Genomic DNA, 17,496 nt, shown 5'->3' with positions numbered 1-17,496 from the left:
AACGAAGCAGCACAGTCCTACTACACACGTTACACTTCTCAACACAAAGGCTGTCATCACCCGCATGATGGTCAAGGTGACTCCCTGGAAGAAAACAGCTGGCTGTGTTCGGTCTTCTTAGCAGAATTCATACTCTAGCGCCAAGACTAGACCAAAACGAAATGGAATCTAAAGGCTCCTTCCTAAGCTAAGGCCCCAGGTCGACTCTCTAAGTCGGCGTTCTACACTAAGTATTTATTTTTAAAAAAGCGCTGGGTAGCAAGAAATTATTCATCTTAAGATGCCCCACTAATAGCAGTGACAATGAGGTATGAAAAATTGTTTTATAATTTAAATTCCTTTTGGCGCAAAGAATCTATACTGTAGGGCTGAAGTCAGGGCTTCACAGTGAACTCGCCAATCGCGCAGTTTAGGATGTGGTTTGTTGACTACTGACAGAAAGTCTGCGGAAATCAACAACGAAGTGCCATGTCAGAGAGGCTAGATTGTGATTTAAGATCCTTCCGTGCAACAGGTGGAAATAATGAGACCCCGAAGAAACTGTTCAAGGAGGCGCTGGGTCAGCCTCGCCTCCTGGCAGCCACAAAGAAAGCCAGATGCCCCGTGCCCTACGTTTCAACGAATGACTGATGACTCAAGCCCTTTCAGATCAGTGCCTTTGGAAATGTGGCTCCAGCCAAATCCTCTCTCTCATGCTCGCCTCCTTCACATAAATCTCCAGCGTGCATCAACCAGGGCAGGCTGAGCAGGACTGGTCAAGGGGTATCTGTTTTTGTCATCTTCAAGAGGGCCGGGGTCCCTGCGGCTGAAAGGATCTTCAGATGGAACATCTGTCCAACTCTCCTCCTACTTCGAGCATTTAATGGTTGGACTCCAGGGGCCATTTCTACAGTGGCCACCATGACATCCCCAGTGCCTGGCCAGTGGGAGACACCCATGACATGTTTAACAAATGAAGGAATGAATGAAAGTCTATTCCCCATTTCAGAAGACGACACACTTAGGATTTCATATACCACAAAGGCTGGGTGTCAGTACATAGCACAAGGAGAACGGGAAAAGTCAAGGGTATAGCACCACAGCGGAATGCTCTTCGGATCCCGTTCCTCATCTTGTGAGGCGAAGTGAGGGTCACAGCAAGAAGAAGAGGGGCTTTTCCCACCACCCAACTAGTGGCTTGTTCAGAGCTGGCCACTGTGGAGCGACACCTCAAGACTCATGTCTGAGGACCTGTGTTACAGAGCAGGGTTACAGGGTCTGGGTTCGAATCGGCCACCACGCCGACCTATATGACCTGGAGCGGATGACTTCGCCTGTCTGGCCGCAATCTCCGCACTGTACAAACGTCAGTGGTAAACGTGCCCACTACCTCACGGGGTTACTGGAAGGCTTCACCAAGTTCATGCTTAGAAGCGGCCAGGGGAGTCTACGGTGTGCAGTAACTGCTCAATCCCGAGGCCCCTGCACCTGCCAAGCGTGGGCCAGTGTGGCCATGGTGAGAGATACGCAGTTTCCCCGGAGGCACCCGTGTTCAACATTAGCTCTTTGATTCCTTCTGGAAAAGTTCCTGTTCGTCCTTCGATCCTTTGGGATTCCCATATTGGGGAAATTAAAGGCGAAGCTAGCCAGAGGGAAGTAAGCCTGAGCAAGGGCCGCTGAGGATCTGCTCATCACCCCAACTTCTGGAAAAAGTTTCTATGGACAGGGCGGAGAGGCCTCTGCCTCTCTAGGCCACCCCAGAAATGGGACAAGAGCCTTCGGGGCACAGCCACCTCCCACCCACACTGCAAGGCAGAGTCGCCCTGAGTCTCTCGAAGCAATTATCCACAGGCTGGGGCGTTTCGCCCTGAGAAATGAGAACACAGTGAACAAGGGAGGGCTGTCTTCAGACCCAGGAAGGGCTCAGGCAAACCGAAGAGATGGTATTTATTCTGTGTGTTCTCTAGAGAGGCCCCTTTCGTATCAGAGCTGCCCACATAGAAGGGAATTAGCTGCCTCGAGAGGTATTTTCTTTCTCCTCCAATTTTTTTTTTTTGGACTGGCAGAAGCTGGGTACCCACTGGCAGAGAGATTGAGGAAAGGGCTTCGGCACTGTCCCAGAGTTGGCCCAGCTCTAAACCCCTTAAAGACCTCGGCCAGCCTGAAGTTCAAACACCGCAACTGCTCTTCACGATCTCGCATTTCGTGAGAATCAAGCCAGTGTCTGCGTTTCTCATGTTACCTACACACCACTAAAAGGAGCTCAGATTGATCCATGAAAATTGATCCTATTTCTTTTTATATTTTTATAGCTTTTATGATTTTTACATTTCAGTTTTTAAATGGGAGAGTATCATTATGGAAAAAAAAAAGAAACGTGGCTCACAGAGAGCCTGAATTCTCCTGTCAAGAGGACTGATGCTGGGAAGCCTCCCTCATCCATTGTCTGTTCATGAAAATTCAGTCTCACTGTTAGACACCCGAAACAGAAATAAGTGTGGCTTGAGTGGCCAAAGCAAAATGGCCGGCATTTCAGCATCTTTCCATTTCGTTGAAGATGAAGGTCAAATAATTTGAGAACTTACATAAAAGAGGCTTTCTTCCTTGCTTCAAGCTGGTGGGGCCTAAATCTCTATGGGCCGCAGTAGTTTGGGACCTGCAGTTTGGAATTCACTGAAACACTTGGCAAGATGTCATTTCCCCTGTTTTTCCCAGGGAGGAAACAGAGTGGTTTCTCGATCACCCTTTCAAAATAAACTTATGAAGGGGAAAAACTGCTTTTTTCCCTTTAAAAAAAGTTTGATTTTGTCTAGTCTCTTCAGTCTTCCAGGTAGCCGCCTCATTCACTACAACCTTTTAAACATTTCTCTCGTAAAATGCACACACAGTCCTTAGGAGAAATTAGTTAAATGACTCCCAGAAAGCAGTGTTGTTTTTCCCCTTTCAAAACACGGCTGTAAGTATCCCAGCTCACTAATACAGGGTAAACAAGTCTGAAAATTGATCAGATGTAACAGATATGATTAAAAGGAAGACAATGAAAAGGACAGCAATGCTCAAGCTGTCTTTTTCTAAACGCTATTAGACTTAGCCAAGGACGCAAAGAAAACTGGGACAATTAAGCTGTTTGGAGGAATAAATGTCAGGAATTCGAAAGATGGTGACAACAGGTAAGGGAAAGAGGACAGAGGGTTGTGCAGTTCTTTTTTAAGTAATCTGTACACCCAACATGGGGCTCGAACTCGCAACCCTGAGATCAAGAGTCATGTGTTCTACCAACGGAGCCAGCCAGGTGCCCCCCTGCCCCTGCAAGGGTGGTGTAGTTCAAAGCAACATCAGGCTTCTCTCAAAGGCTGCTGAGCTCCAAGCACACAAAGAGAGGGGCCAGAATTCCCAGGGGAGGAGTACGTTCAAGGGTCAGTGTTACACAGGCCAATTCAACTTGAACTTTTCTCCCCACCAATCCCCCCCCCCCGCAAGAGGCAGCATTGGGGTTGGAATAAAGGCCCATCTCTTGATGATAAAGTAACATCACAATTACATTCAGGAGATCCAATGAATTCACAAATGTCTGTTGCATGACCTCCCGGCCAGGCGAGCCCACTCATCCTACACAAGTGAGGCTGTGGTCAATTCCAACCTTGCACAGCACGTGGGGAATAAAAGGAAAGATAAGACAGAAGAAAACACCTGGAAAAATGGCCGTAACTTTGGCATTGTACTTTTCCTTCTTTTTCTGTCTCTGTTCAACTTTTCGTTACTGGTATTCACACTTCTGTGGTTTTCTGGTTGTTGTTGTTGTTGTTAAAAAAAAAATGGGTGCCTATGAAATAATGAAAGTCACATTAACCCCAAGAACCTGGACCATTTCTGTGAAGTCAGGTGGGTATATTCATTCAGTTAGGTCTTCCCCTTTCTAATTCCTATGAACAATAGCAAAGAAATAATTAAAGCTCAGTGAAGATTTATGAGTGGACTCTTCCCAACTTCTGCCCCTGTATCTGAGTGAGGCAGCTTAACTAAAACATCTCTGAGAAATGCCATGAGCCATGAAGTTTCTGACTTGCAAATCATTTATGATACCCCCTGGGGAGCAGGCCCAGAACCTCGTAAGGTTCTCATTACAAACAGGAATGTGCCAGGGCCAGATGCACTGGGGGCTGTCAAGCCTTGCAAACTCTCCCCCCGCCAGAAACTCATAAATTTTGCAGAATATATTGCTTTTCCCTGAATTTTTATGATTATGTTCAATTTAGGGAAACTTACCCCATACTTCATCATTTACCTGTTTTTAAGAGTTATTTGATGTCCATGAAGTTCTATGAACTTTCTACTAATCGTATTTTTTACCTCTTAAAAATATAAGCCCACATATTTCCAGTCAGCCATGAACGTAAAACCCCTCCTTTCTTCTGATTTTTTTATGCAACTGCAGGCCGAATAGATTTCAAAGCTTTCCTGTTGGACAGACTCACCTTCCCACCCTCCAGTAAGGCAACGAACCTAAGGAAAGATGGTAATAACAGTGATCGGAGTAGAAAACGTTGTCAGGTCTTGGCACAGACGTTGAATGCGGGGTGACATTGTATGGCTCAGAGGGATGTACCCCCCTTGGAACAACCACTGCCCTATTCACGGTCCAAGGGAAAGATTCCCTAACCCCAGGGTCAAGGGTAAAGGCGTGACCGGAGATGGTGGGCTGGAATGAGGCGCCTAGGCGAAGCTTGGTGTTCTTTCATATTTTTACTTGTTTTAGTGAATTTTAGTGATTTGTGTTCTTTCAGGAAATGTACTTTGTAATAATGCATATTCCAGGTCTGAAAATTCAACCAATCTCTAATTGGTTACCAACCAAAACTGAAATGTGTTGGCTCACCATGTATTAACAGGGGTGTGGTCTAGAAATCCTTCCATCTGCTTCAGTGAAGCTGTGCTAGTTCTTTTTTTTTTTAAGATTTTATTTATTTATTGGAGAGAGAGGGAGAGGGAGCGAGCGCGCATGAGCCAGGGGAGGGGCAGAGGGAGAAGCAGACTCCCCGCTGAGCAGGGAGCCTAATCGATCCTAGGACCCTGAGATCATGACCTGAGCCAAAGGCAGACACTTCAGTGACTGAGCCCCCCAGGCGCCCCTAGCTGTGGTAGCTCTTGATACTACACCCACATCAGAAAGCCTTCCTCACACACTGGAGGCAGGACAAGGGCTATATGGTCCGGTCCCATCTAATGAGATAGGAAACAGGAGGAGTAAGGGCCTCACTCTCCCTCCAAACGTTTAGGAAAGGAATAAACTATGAAGCCAGATGTAATCTTGCACTAAATCAGATTATGGGAAGCAGACAAAATCACAACTTTATTCAATGTGTCATTTATCCCGGGTGACTAATGCATTATTTGTACGAAGTTAAAATGGAGCTTTGAGAAATTATGAAATAAATCAAATGCCCTACTTTATGTAATTTTAACAGACAGATCCCATTAGGATTCTACTATGCATAGCTGTTGGTTAAAATCATTGACCAGTATCCTTATAAATTAATCAACTGAGGTCATACTGGCTTGGCTGTCATCATTTGCTACTAATCTACATTTAGAATTCACTTCAACTTTTCAAGCCTCTTGAAACAGGTTCATCAAATTCCTACTTTTGGCTCAAAATACATGAATAACTGCGATTGTTTACAAAAGCCTGAATGGTAGAAACGTGCCGCTCATGCCAATTTTCAATTTCTGGGTAAAACGCTAATTAAAATCCAAAGGCGATGGTCTTCATCATTCTAGATAGGAACTTGTACCACTTGCGGTCTGAACACACGTGCACTATTACAGAACTTCAAAACCCACTGGCCAAAGTGACTAATTGTAGCAGAAGGGATCGAGTTTATATATAACAGTTAACTTTTTAAAAAGTCCATTGCGGGCGTGCCAGGGTGGTACAGTCGGTTGGCCACCCGATTCTTGGTTTGGGCTCAGGCCATGATCTCAAGGTTGTGGGATGGAGCCCCGCGTCGGGCTCCGTGCTCAGTGCAGAGTCTCCTTGAGTTTCTCTCTCCCTCTGCCCCTCCCCCCTGCACTCTATCACTAAAGTAAATAAATGAATCTTTTAATAAAGGTCCCTTGTGGCTCTTGCACTTCTCCTGGATCTTTAATACTCAGGTATGTTTCATTTCTGAGTATGAGACCTAATTTATTAAAGACCATAAGTACCTACTGTCTTTCCTCCCAGTATGTATCTTAATATCTGATTAATTGAACTACTTGGGTATTTTACCTGCACTAAGATGTCCCAGATTTTTTCATCACCTTTCATCTGTCTGTCTTCCTTCATGTGCATTTTGTCACCTTTAATTTTGCACTGGGAAAACAATAAAAACGTTTGGAGGGGTTTTTTTTCCAAGACTATTTTTAATACTTTGAAGTTGCTCATCAAACTATTTTTTTGTTTTCAATTTTAATTCCAGTGGGTTACATATAGTGTTGTATGAGTTTCAGGTGTACAACACAGTTGTTTAACACTTCCATACGTGACTCAGTGCTCATCAGAATAAGTGTACTTTTTAATCCCCATCATCTGTTTCCCCCATCCCACCACCCTCTCCCCTCTGGTAACCAACAGTTTGTTCTTTGTAGTTAGGAGTCTGTTTCTTAATTTCTCTCTCTCTCTCTCTCTTCTCCCTTTGCTTATTTTCATTTTGGTGGCTCGGTAATAGTCCATCTTCTTTATCCATTCATCAATCGATGGACACTTGCAAATGACATATCTGATAAAGGGCTAGTATCCAAAATATACAAAGAACTTACCAAACTCAACACCCCCAAAACAAATAATCCAATGAAAAAAAAATGGGCAGAAGACATGAACAGACATTTCTCCAAAGAAGACACACAGACGTCCGACAGACACAAGAAAAGACGCTCCTCACCACCCATCCAACTCTGTTCAACGAGGTCCTGTGTGTAAAGCACGCGACACGATGCTCTGCAAATGCTGGTTCTCTTACCTCGACTATCGAACCATCTTACGGAACATATGGAACCTTTTCTGCACATCCTTGGGACGAAACTGAAATCTGAATCCTCCAGAGGCTTAAATAGAAAATGTGTTCAGTCTAAAAATATATGTTAGGAAAGCCCAAATCCTAGGTTAGCCTCCAAAGCAGGAACTATTTTTTTTTCAAAAAGAAGAAAAAAGACAAAATAAACAAACAAGGCGTCTGGCTCACAAAAGTTGAAGGTGTGTGCTTCCCCCCTCCCCACTTGGTACTAGACAAAAGCCTCATCTAATGATGGCCATAAATTAAGACATCTTTTTTTTTTTTAAGTCGGCATAATTACCCTCACGGCATTACTGTAGATACTAAATGTAGGCATAACGTATGGGGGAAAATGCTATATGTAAAAATCTAAAATCACAAACCTGATAAGCTCAGGGCTGTTTGGGAGGGATTATTCCCATCAGTAAAGAATTCCCCCACAGGATTCCTGGCAAGCAAGATGCACATATAGAGCATTTAATTTATAAAATGTTAATAAGCATGCCATTTCAAGAATGTATCCATCTATCTGTACCTACCGGTCTGACCACTGCGAGTTCAGCTCTTCTCTTAGACCTCCTTCTTACACCTCTGAACTATCTCTGCAGAAATTCAACCACAGAAAGCATGAAGCCGTTCTTGTAGATCGACCCATTTATTTATTCGGCAAAACTTAACTGAGCACCTACTGTGCGTCAGACAAGGTTCTAAGCACAGCCGATGCATGAGTGAATATAACAAAACCAAACAAAACACCCACCCTCCTCAAGCTCCTGTTCTTGTCAAGTCTGAATTAAGTCCAAGTTTACAGATCAGTGTGGTTCCCTGCCAGATACCTCATCTGTTGCTCACATCCAAGAGGAGCGGAACCTTGCAGTCTCTTGCTGTCAATATCAAGTCACTTACATCTCCTATTTGGCTAAGGTCTCAAACCAAACCGGATTTGTAAATACCAAAGTTGCATGACAAAGGCCTCAACACGCAGAGTTTGCCACTTCCTAGCCTCTCTCTCAGGCTATTGTCAGGGATTAGCAGAGAAGCCAAGGATTCCTGTTGCCTGTGCATTCATTTCAGCTGCAACATACCACCTATGTGACCTTGGACAAGTCGCTGAACCCCTATGTCCCAGTCTCCCCGCCCCGTAAAACTGGGAAATCAGATAACACAAACCGGAGCCTGTCACCCAGGAAATGTTAGCTTTACTTATCATTTTCACTTTGATTTTAATTACTATGGCTTCCCACCCACACTTCATATTTTGAGACCTAGCACAGTGCCTGAATGAATCAACTGGATGAATGATGCTGCACTCCAAATGGATCAGACACTAGGAATACAGAGATAAAACACGTGTTCCCGTCCCTCAAAACAATTCAGATACGTCACAAGTTGGTACGCAGCACTGAGGAGGATGTGAGTCTGGTGGGCAGAGGAGGGAGGAGGATGACAGCTAGTGGCTTCCCAGAGAGACACAGCTGAGATTTGAAGGAAGAGATAGCCAAAGAATTATTTGATGGCCAAACAACTAATCATAAACAGAGATCTAAACTCTAATTAGATTGCCAAGGCACCAACTCACTCTTCAGGGAAAGGAAAGGCAGAAGTCAAAATATCGGTACGTACCTTCCAGAAAAATGAGTTCATTATTTGTTTAAAAAGGAGAAAGATAAGGAGGGCACGTATTGCATGGTGCACTGGGTGTTATACGCAACTAATGAAGCATCGAACTTTGCATCGGAATCTGGGGATGTACTGTATGGTGACTAACATAATATAATAAAAAATCATTAAAAAAAAGGAGAAAGAACAAAAGATGAGATAGATTTGGGTATATCTCAAGAGCCGCAATACACGCTTCTTTTGAAAACAGCTATTTTGTTGGCAATTGTGCCAATTTACAAACATTTGTTTCAACGGATTCAGGAAAACAAATTTTCGTTTGGTATTTACTTGAAGAATGTTTGCATAAATACTTCCATAATTCAGACAGTCAAAATCGTTGTCAAGAGTTCTGTGGTTGTCCCCCCAGCAAGTGGTGGTCAGTGTTACTGAGAACCCTCCATCCACGTGGCAAAACATAACTTCAGTCATCCTGTGATGAATGCAAGCTACTGTCAAACCAGAGAACTCAGGGTCCAAAGTCATTGTTTAATATTGAGTGTTTGCTGCTCCTGGTCCTCTGAACAATCCAAATTTCTGGCTTTCCATCTGGCCTGTGCTAATGGTACTCAAAGATTTTCACGGGCCTCGATGACGACCACTTTTTTTTTTTACTCTAGCTCACATTCTCACTCTTCCTGAATTCCTATTTCACTTCCATCCATGACACACTATTTCCCCAAATCTAGTTCTACATTCTGCTGTCAACTCAGTGGGGCCAGAGGTCATCTTTATATTCCTTTCTCCTCCCCCACCAAAAGTGTCCACCCAGCAGAGCACTGGGCACAGAGTAGGGACACAGTGAAAACAGCTCTCAATAGAGTTGACAAACACTGGACCAGGGCACGAGGCCTCCTGACCCAGCCGTGTCACTTACTGAGTGTATGTCCTTGGGCAAGCCATTTTCCCCATCCTAGGCCGCGGTCTTCTCATCTGTACAATGAGGAATCTGGACCACATGATTCTGAAGGGCCCTCCGGTGTGAAGCACCGGGTTTGAGGGACTGATTCATTTCTACACCCCAGAGCCAAGCCTTTTGCCAGCAAATAAATACTGGCTAATTGATGAGACCGCTCCACGATTCCACGGCACTTCTTCGGATGCATCCATCACACTGGGATTTAATCTAGTTACCGTGGCTGTGCCGACCTGGCAGGCAAACCACCAGTCCCTTTGGAAAATTAATTTATTTAAAAAATTAGTTGCCTGACATCCCGAAAGAAGGAGTAAAGCCTCTGTGAATGCATTTTTCATCGGTCACTAGATAGCCAGGTCGTCATGTACATATTGCCACGGTCAGAAGGCTAACTGACTCCAGAACACATTCCTTCCAGCCTGTTGGTTTGATCGAGCCAAGCGAGACACCCAAAGGCCAAGAAGACATCAGACTCCTAAGAAACTTCTTCCTCCAATGATTGTCAAAGCTGCAGCATTACTACGTGAAAAGTAGGGTTTTACTTATTTATTTATATAAAAAAGAAACCATTTCGATGCTCTTTCCAGGAGATATGTTGCCTATGGAAGCCAACATTCGGAGTCCAGGCATATAGTTTAATCAAGGCCACCAAGTGAACCAGTGTCTGCTACCGAGATCTGGTTTCCACCAAAGATGACAGACAATACAGGGAACTCTTATTTGGAAATGCAACAAAACGAATCATTCTTCATAGGATGGAAGTAATGTGGGGTTTTTTTTCCTTTTCCTTTTTCCCAGCAAAAGGAACATTGAAAAAATAAACAGATGAGTGATTTTGAGTTTGTAATGAAAGCCAAACCTGTTTCCTTAGCTTCTTTCCCAGTGCGTGCCTTTTATACCTTCATATACCAGCACGTGCCTATTGAAGAACCAAATCAAAGATTACTTTAAATCACCACTGATTTTCTTTCTCAAATGAAGCAAAATGCACAGGTATATTTAAAAAATGGCATTCCATAAACCGAGCAATCCATAATCAAAATCAGATTCTAGCTGTAGTGCTATCGTCAGCCCTGCTTAAATCATGCCATTTTATTTAAGCCCTCAGATAATTTTTCTCAGCTCAGTAAGTAGGTGGATGTTAGCAGCTAAGGTCATCGAAAAGATTTACTTTAAAATAAATTCAACAATTCAGAGCATCGCCCTCTCCACAGCGTAAAGTGTGCCTTGCTTTGAACATGCATATAAAATTTCATTAAAGTGCAACATAAAAGTTTTACATTAGAGGAACCTAGTGCTGGACCTTTGTTTAACAGTCATGATAATTTATGGCGTGGATCTGCTACAGTTAAGTAGAAAAACAGCCTTCTCATGATGAAATACAAGTCATGAAGGCTGAAACTCAAGGGAAGCTGGAGGAATCCCAACCTCCGACCATTCAATTCCTTCAGATTTTTGTCACACATTCTTCTTTAACGTTCTCCGTACGGATTGAGACACAATACTAGTCCGTTAACTCCTACGCTCTTTGCCTTGAAAGTTGGGGTTTTCAGTTCTACACAGATCTTGGTGAATTCACACTTTTTTTTTTCAATCACACCAATAAATAACAAGGGTTCTAATTTGGCCTCTTCCTCTTAAGCTTCTTTAGTCATCGTTTTTCTTCCTCGTTACATTCTGCAAGAGACCAGACCTCCAGAAAGATTACAGACAATTAAAACACTATCAAAGAGGCAGAGGGCCAGTACTATCACCAGGATTTACTGAGCAACTATCTTTGAAAGATACAAGCATTTGCATAGGGCCCTCTGAGCTGATGGGCTCTAACATCAATCAACAGATGTTCACTGAGCACCTGTAATGGGCAAGGCACTGTGCTAGATGATGCAAGAGGGTGATACACCATTCCCTGGGAAGCAGTGTGGATATTTAAACATAAACGACTTAATGCAACAGCAGTAACGCAGTGAAAAGAGCAATAAACACAAATCCTAAGACCATCCACTTACTGTGTAAACTTAGGCAAGTCATTTAACCTCCCTGAACTTCAGTTTTTTCATCTATAAAATGCAGCTAATAATATCGGTCCTGACAAACCCACAAGGTTATTGTGAGGATCAAATCAAACAACAGATGTGGTAAGTTACAAAGCTTGGAAAGAAATATTATCCACCTCGGGTTCCCAGCTTTGAGGCTCCAGAAAACCAAATATCCCATGGTCTTCTTTATGTTCAAGTATCAAATCTTCAAAATTAAGGCATTCAAATTTAAATGGACAGTTCCCAAGGAGATACATATATATATATATCCTTATGTATTTTATATATATAAAAGAGGCAAAACTCAAGTTTTATATATATATATGATTTACCATTCACATGTTTTCATTAAAGGGGCATCCACCAAAGAAGTGCTGAGAGATTATATCAGTACACAAACTGTTCTTTCTTATTTAAATGAAAAAAAAGCAGAGTTCCATGGCTAGTAAATTACATGCTAATTCCACAGATTTTTTTTTACACAAGTATGATATACACAATCCAATCCATTTGTTTCAGTGAGAGCTAAGTGCTCAGACACATACAATAACAATAAATAACAGGCAATGAGGTTTTGGGGAAAGGCACCTGACCCGGAAACTGGGAGATGTGGATTTCTGACCTAACTCTACTACGAACCAGTTTGTGTGAACTTAAGTGAGTCAAACAACCCCTCTAGGGCTGTTTGCTCATCTGTAAAATGGGAATAACACCCGCACATCCTAATTTACAAGGACCAAATGAGGTGACATATGGGAAAGTATTCCACATGTTGCAAAGGCTCAGACAAAATGTCAGTTGTCAATGGTGCAGGCTCTGGGGTCAACTGCATCTCAGGTAAAACCTGGACTGTATCACCGATGCTAGTGATTCCATTACTTCATCTGTAAAACAGAGATCCTAACAGGTCCTGTCTCATAAAGATGTCTGAAGGATAAAATGAGATTGACTATTTAAAGCACTCGGTGATGCCTGGGGCACAGCGTAAATACTCAAATAACAGTAGCAATGGTGGCGATGAGTTCTAGAATGCACAGGTGAAACACACACATGCACACACACACACTGTTTAAAAGGTTTCCTCAAGTTGTGGTCTCAAGTTCTTTAATCAGCAACACATTCCTTCCCGTTATCAGTAAACAAGTTCTTAAAATCTCTCTTTCTTTATCCCACAACAATCAGAAAAAGACAAAATTAAAAGTGAAAAATGTTGTCACTGTACCAATTGTTTTGTCTACATGACAGGCTAATCAAGTATGTAGCAGTTTCACTTTCTGAGGTATGAGCTACAAGCTCACAGGGCTACAACTTCTAGATGGTTCCAGAGATGGCCATTTTACTGGACCTTTATGATTTTGAAATTATGTTAAGTGTGTACAAATTTTGCATGCAAGAAATAATCTTAGCTAAGAATAATGGGCATGAGATAAAGGTTCAGCACATTAAAGCCATTTCTATTCAACAATAATTAGCATGTTTAAATACAATATAATTTTTATCCATCTACAAAATGCTTAAATGTTTGGAATCTCGTTTATGTCTATAATGACAGATTCATTTTTGAGGCAGTCATTTTCAATCTTGATTTGTATATTTTAGAGTTGTTAAATGCTTGACTGAATCATTAGCAAAACAATTCATGTATCATTAAACTGATTTCTAACATAAGATCATTTTCTTTCTTGTCCAATAGATGTGCCTTTTTGAGATTTACAGAGATAGCTTTTATTCTTGGGGGGGGTCTGCAGGGGGGGGGTTGTAGAGGAGACCTTCTCACACTAGCTAATTTCACCACCTCCCGTCTAGCCTCCCCAGACACTCCCTTAAGAGACTCAACCCCAAATCGTTTGCTGAATGAATGCATGCTATAGGAGCAAAGAGAACAGATCACAGACAGTCATCCTTCTAATGGAAGACAAACAGAGGGAAAGGGGGAAAGAGAAATGGATCCAGGTAGAGAATAAGAAATCCTGGCAACCTGTAGGCCTTAGTCAAAACCCAAAGCTGCCCTGCAGCGTCCACATTCCTGCTACCCTACCCCAAGGCTGGCGCCCGTTGTGTTCTCGCTCTCTCTCCCCCGCACCTTTCCATCCATAACCAGGTCTGTGCCGCTCTGGCGCACGACCGCGGCTACAGAGGCCTCGCAAGACCTGTGCGCAGGGAGCGGGCGCGGGCGGCCATGCCTGGCTGCATCTGAAACAGTTCACTTTTGTCTGGAGAGCAGGGTCTCCCCCTCCCCCGCGAGGTCCAGGCCAACTGGGGAAAGCAGGGGCTGCTGGGGCAGGCCCCAGGGGCTCCCTCCCCCCCCCCCCCCCCCCCGCCCCCCAGGAGAAGAAGCCCGGCCTGCACATGGCCCCTTCCCAGCCTTGACAGCCCCACGCAGACCTTTGAACTTTCTATTTATATAACAGTTTAGTGAGTTTAAGTCTCTTCCTGTGTAACTGCCCGTGTGCAAGCTCGCCTCTAATGAGGCTACTTGTGAGACATCACTTCGAAACTACAAACGATCGCTGCCCGCCTTCGCAGTGACCACTGCTTCGCCACCATTTTCACTAGACTTTTTCACAGTTTGATTTTGCTGTCATGATGGTTTTCTTTTCATGTTTTATGTTTAAAGATGTGTCCCTTTCTGCATCTGTCTGTCCCTCCTTCTTGCTTTTTCTTTTAATAATGAAAAGAATATAGCATCCCCACAAAGGACCGTGGCCTGTCACAAAGCAATACCTAATCAATACGGGGGGGCGGTGCTCAGAGGACTGACAGGCTGTACACTTTGGTAGGCCCTCTGATTTTGCTTTTATACCCTCTTAAATGGGGATTAATGACATCCCCACTGGTGGTAAACAAGCCTAAATCTAGCCCCAGGATCTCCAGACACCTCAAGAACTCATTTACTGGGTTACCACAGGAAAATCTATAGAATGATTTAAACAATTACGTTTCATTTTTTTCTTTATCTTCTTTCATTTTCTTTTAAGAGCAATGGTGTCTTTCACAGAGTGGTTCATATTAAATTCATACTCAGGTGAACATTGATCATTCATCCAAGAATCTTAAAGAACTTATGCTTTGGCCCTTTCATTGAGTCCAGAGCATGACCCATTAAGATACTTGTGCAGTTCGTGAAATCCAGAGGTATGTTCCTTTAGGCATTGAGTGCTCCCAGACCCAGCATGGAAGCACACTGCAGCGTTGTCATTTGTGCCCCATCCTTCCCATTTGCATTCATCCTGACAAATGTGTGTTTATAAATGGGCCTGTACTTTTTGTTTACTGTAGTAGAGTGTTTGCAAATAACACATATGCCTGTGTATGTAAAGTCTTCCTTCATTAAGTCTAGGTAAATGAGTTTGTTTTTTAGCTGGCCTGATCCATTTGTCGTCAGACGTCTAGGGTTGCGTAGACATAGCTCAGAGTTTTCTGTTCCACAAGTGAATGTTGAGAAAAGATCCAATGTAAATGAGACCCTTAACTTGGCTGGCCCCTTTTTCCTCCTTGGACCTCCTGTGGGGGGGCCTGGAATGGATGCCAGCCCTCTAAGCAGCTACTTACTCCCCAGGAGGGGAAGTGAACATGTAATGAACATGTAATTGGCATGCTCTAGATGTCCACAGAGTTTGGAAAGGTACAGATTTCCATTCAAGGCACTATCAAGCTTTTTAGTTCCTCCACTATTGTCACATTTATGTTCCCTTTTTTTCGGGGGGGGGAGTGTCAAAACAGATGCACAAACCTCATTACAAATGTCTACACACAGATTCATAAAGAAGTTTGCCCCTCACAATCACACAGTAAGAAGGAGAAATTTTCCTGGAACATGTGCACAGAGGGAAAAGGCCGGCTTATTTATGCAGATGTGTTACATTAATTCATCCATATTTCACATCAGATCCACAGAGTGTCCAAGTCTACATGTTTCTTAACTGGTGTGGCAGTTACAGAACTGGAGGAAATAAGGTTTGGATTTTCCTTAATAAAAGAAAAATTAGTCCCCAAATGGGAGGCGGGGGAACGAGTCTTTCTGAAAAAGAAATCACAAGAGCCCATCCCCTTTAAATATACAACTGTATGTTTCTAAGATTAAACTGAAGTTAAAATAATATAATAAACATGTTTTTAAAAACCTAATCCCCCAGATATGTTTAACATTTGAACTACACCCATGAAATCAATTACAACAATGTCTGTTAAATTAATGACGTTACCCACACCATATCTTAGGCAAATCGTATGCAAATAGTAATGCTGTGGTTATCAGTTGCCTGCAAAATAAATTGGTGAAGCAGAGTAAAGGCTGTGTGCAGGAACATATTATTTAACTGAGGAGTAATTTTATTGTGATCTTTACGTTTAAATAACAGCATGGTTATTAAAAATCGTAACATAATGTTTTTCTTCAGGGCTGATAAAACCCTGCGTGGTATCAAAAATGCCTTACAGATTAATACTGATACAGCGTAAATTTGTGGCTTCAAGGATTTACCCAGAATTGCTGTAAAATAAAATGTATTTAAGTTCTGATTATCTTGAATTTGCAACTAAAGGAGTCACGATTGGCATAATGAAGCTATTGGCTAAGAGTATGACCCTTTTCTAAAGAAGGAAATTGCCTAAAATATCACATCAGCAAGGGAAATCCTTGTAAAAATACACAGCATTCATAGCCAATGGCTGCTAGCAGTTTAACATTGCAGAAGATTTCGCACAATCGGTCGGTATCCTAGATTATCCTAACTACACTTAAAAAGGCTATAACCAAGGATGCAATTCTAAACCGCTGCAGCCGCATCCCCCTCCATTCCGCGGGCTGTAGGGAGGGGGCAATTGATATGTTAAAATGTTGTGACGGATTAGCAGTAATAACGCAAGAGGCAGAAGATGGAGTTTTTAAAAAAGTTAATAGATATGTATATCACTATTTATGCACGCGCGCGCGCACAGCATGCAGCAACTTTCAGGCTCCCCAGTCACCTTTGCACCATCTTTCAAAATGCTCTCAGCGACAAGTTTACGGTATTTTGGGAAAAGCTGACTAAAGCTTTGAATCCGAGCTGGGTGCCCATTACACAAATCTGCGGCTGCCTCCCAGTGGGGGCGGACAGGGGTCCAGCCGGTAATTAAATGTGCATAGACTTCGGGGCAGCCTACTTCGGGGGGCCAACTTCGAAAACCCTCAGTCTGGAAAGCCAACGCCGAAGTCGGCCCGGACGCGGGGTCCCCCACTTGGTGGCCCCCGAAGGCACCAGGCACCCAGGAGCCGGGAACTTGGGCTGAGCGAGTGGAAGGGAAGGTGTGCGCGCGGCGCGGGGAAGGAGGTGGCGGTGGCGGCGGCGGCGGGGGAGGTGGCCGCAGAGGAAGCGGAGGGAGGCCGGCGGCACCTTGCCGCCGCCTGTCCTCGCGGCCGGCCGCCGGCGCTGGACACCTGGAAAGTTGAAGCGTTTTGGGCGGGCAGGATCCGGTGCGCCGGGAGACCGGCCGAGCCAGCGGTGCGCAGAGAAAATCCCCGCGGAGGTGGAGCGGCTCAGCCCGCAGGCGGCACCGGCTCCGATTTGGGCCAAAGGCAACTCTTTGGACTTGGAGTGCCAAGCGACGCTTTCGGGGCCCTCATCCCACCCTCTGCCCGCACCTCTCCCCCGCCACCACCCGGGCACCCGACCGAGGAGTCGCGGCGGCGGGGCCAGAGGTGGCTGAGATCAAGCGGGAGGGCGTATGGGGCGCCCCCACCACAGCCCCGGCTCCTCTTAACAAAGGCGAAAAGCCCAGCCCCAGCCGGGGGGAACCTGCGTAGCAAGGAGAAGGCAAAATTCAACACCTACCACTGCTGCTCCAAGTCCCAGTCCCTGAAAAAGTCGAATAGATCCATAGCGGCCGG

At 44.0% G+C, this 17,496-nt stretch overlaps 1 protein-coding gene across 6 annotated transcripts in view; it reads right to left on the bottom strand.

Annotated features, from left to right (window-relative positions):
* AFF2 (AF4/FMR2 family member 2) overlaps window positions 1-17,490 on the bottom strand; it is a 444,617-nt gene extending 427,127 nt beyond the window's left edge. For all 6 annotated transcript variants that reach the window (XM_034648984.1, XM_034648986.1, XM_034648985.1 and 3 more), the window contains exon 1: window positions 17,441-17,490. In XM_034648984.1, coding sequence (XP_034504875.1) covers window positions 17,441-17,487 — 47 coding nt within the window. In that variant the 5' untranslated portion in view covers window positions 17,488-17,490. The remainder of the gene's footprint in view (window positions 1-17,440) is intronic.
* Between the last annotated feature and the right edge of the window lie 6 nt (window positions 17,491-17,496).

Source organism: Ailuropoda melanoleuca, chromosome X, assembly GCF_002007445.2.
Source record: "Ailuropoda melanoleuca isolate Jingjing chromosome X, ASM200744v2, whole genome shotgun sequence".
Taxonomy (NCBI): domain Eukaryota; kingdom Metazoa; phylum Chordata; class Mammalia; order Carnivora; family Ursidae; genus Ailuropoda; species Ailuropoda melanoleuca.
This window is presented reverse-complemented; position numbering and strand designations above follow the sequence as displayed.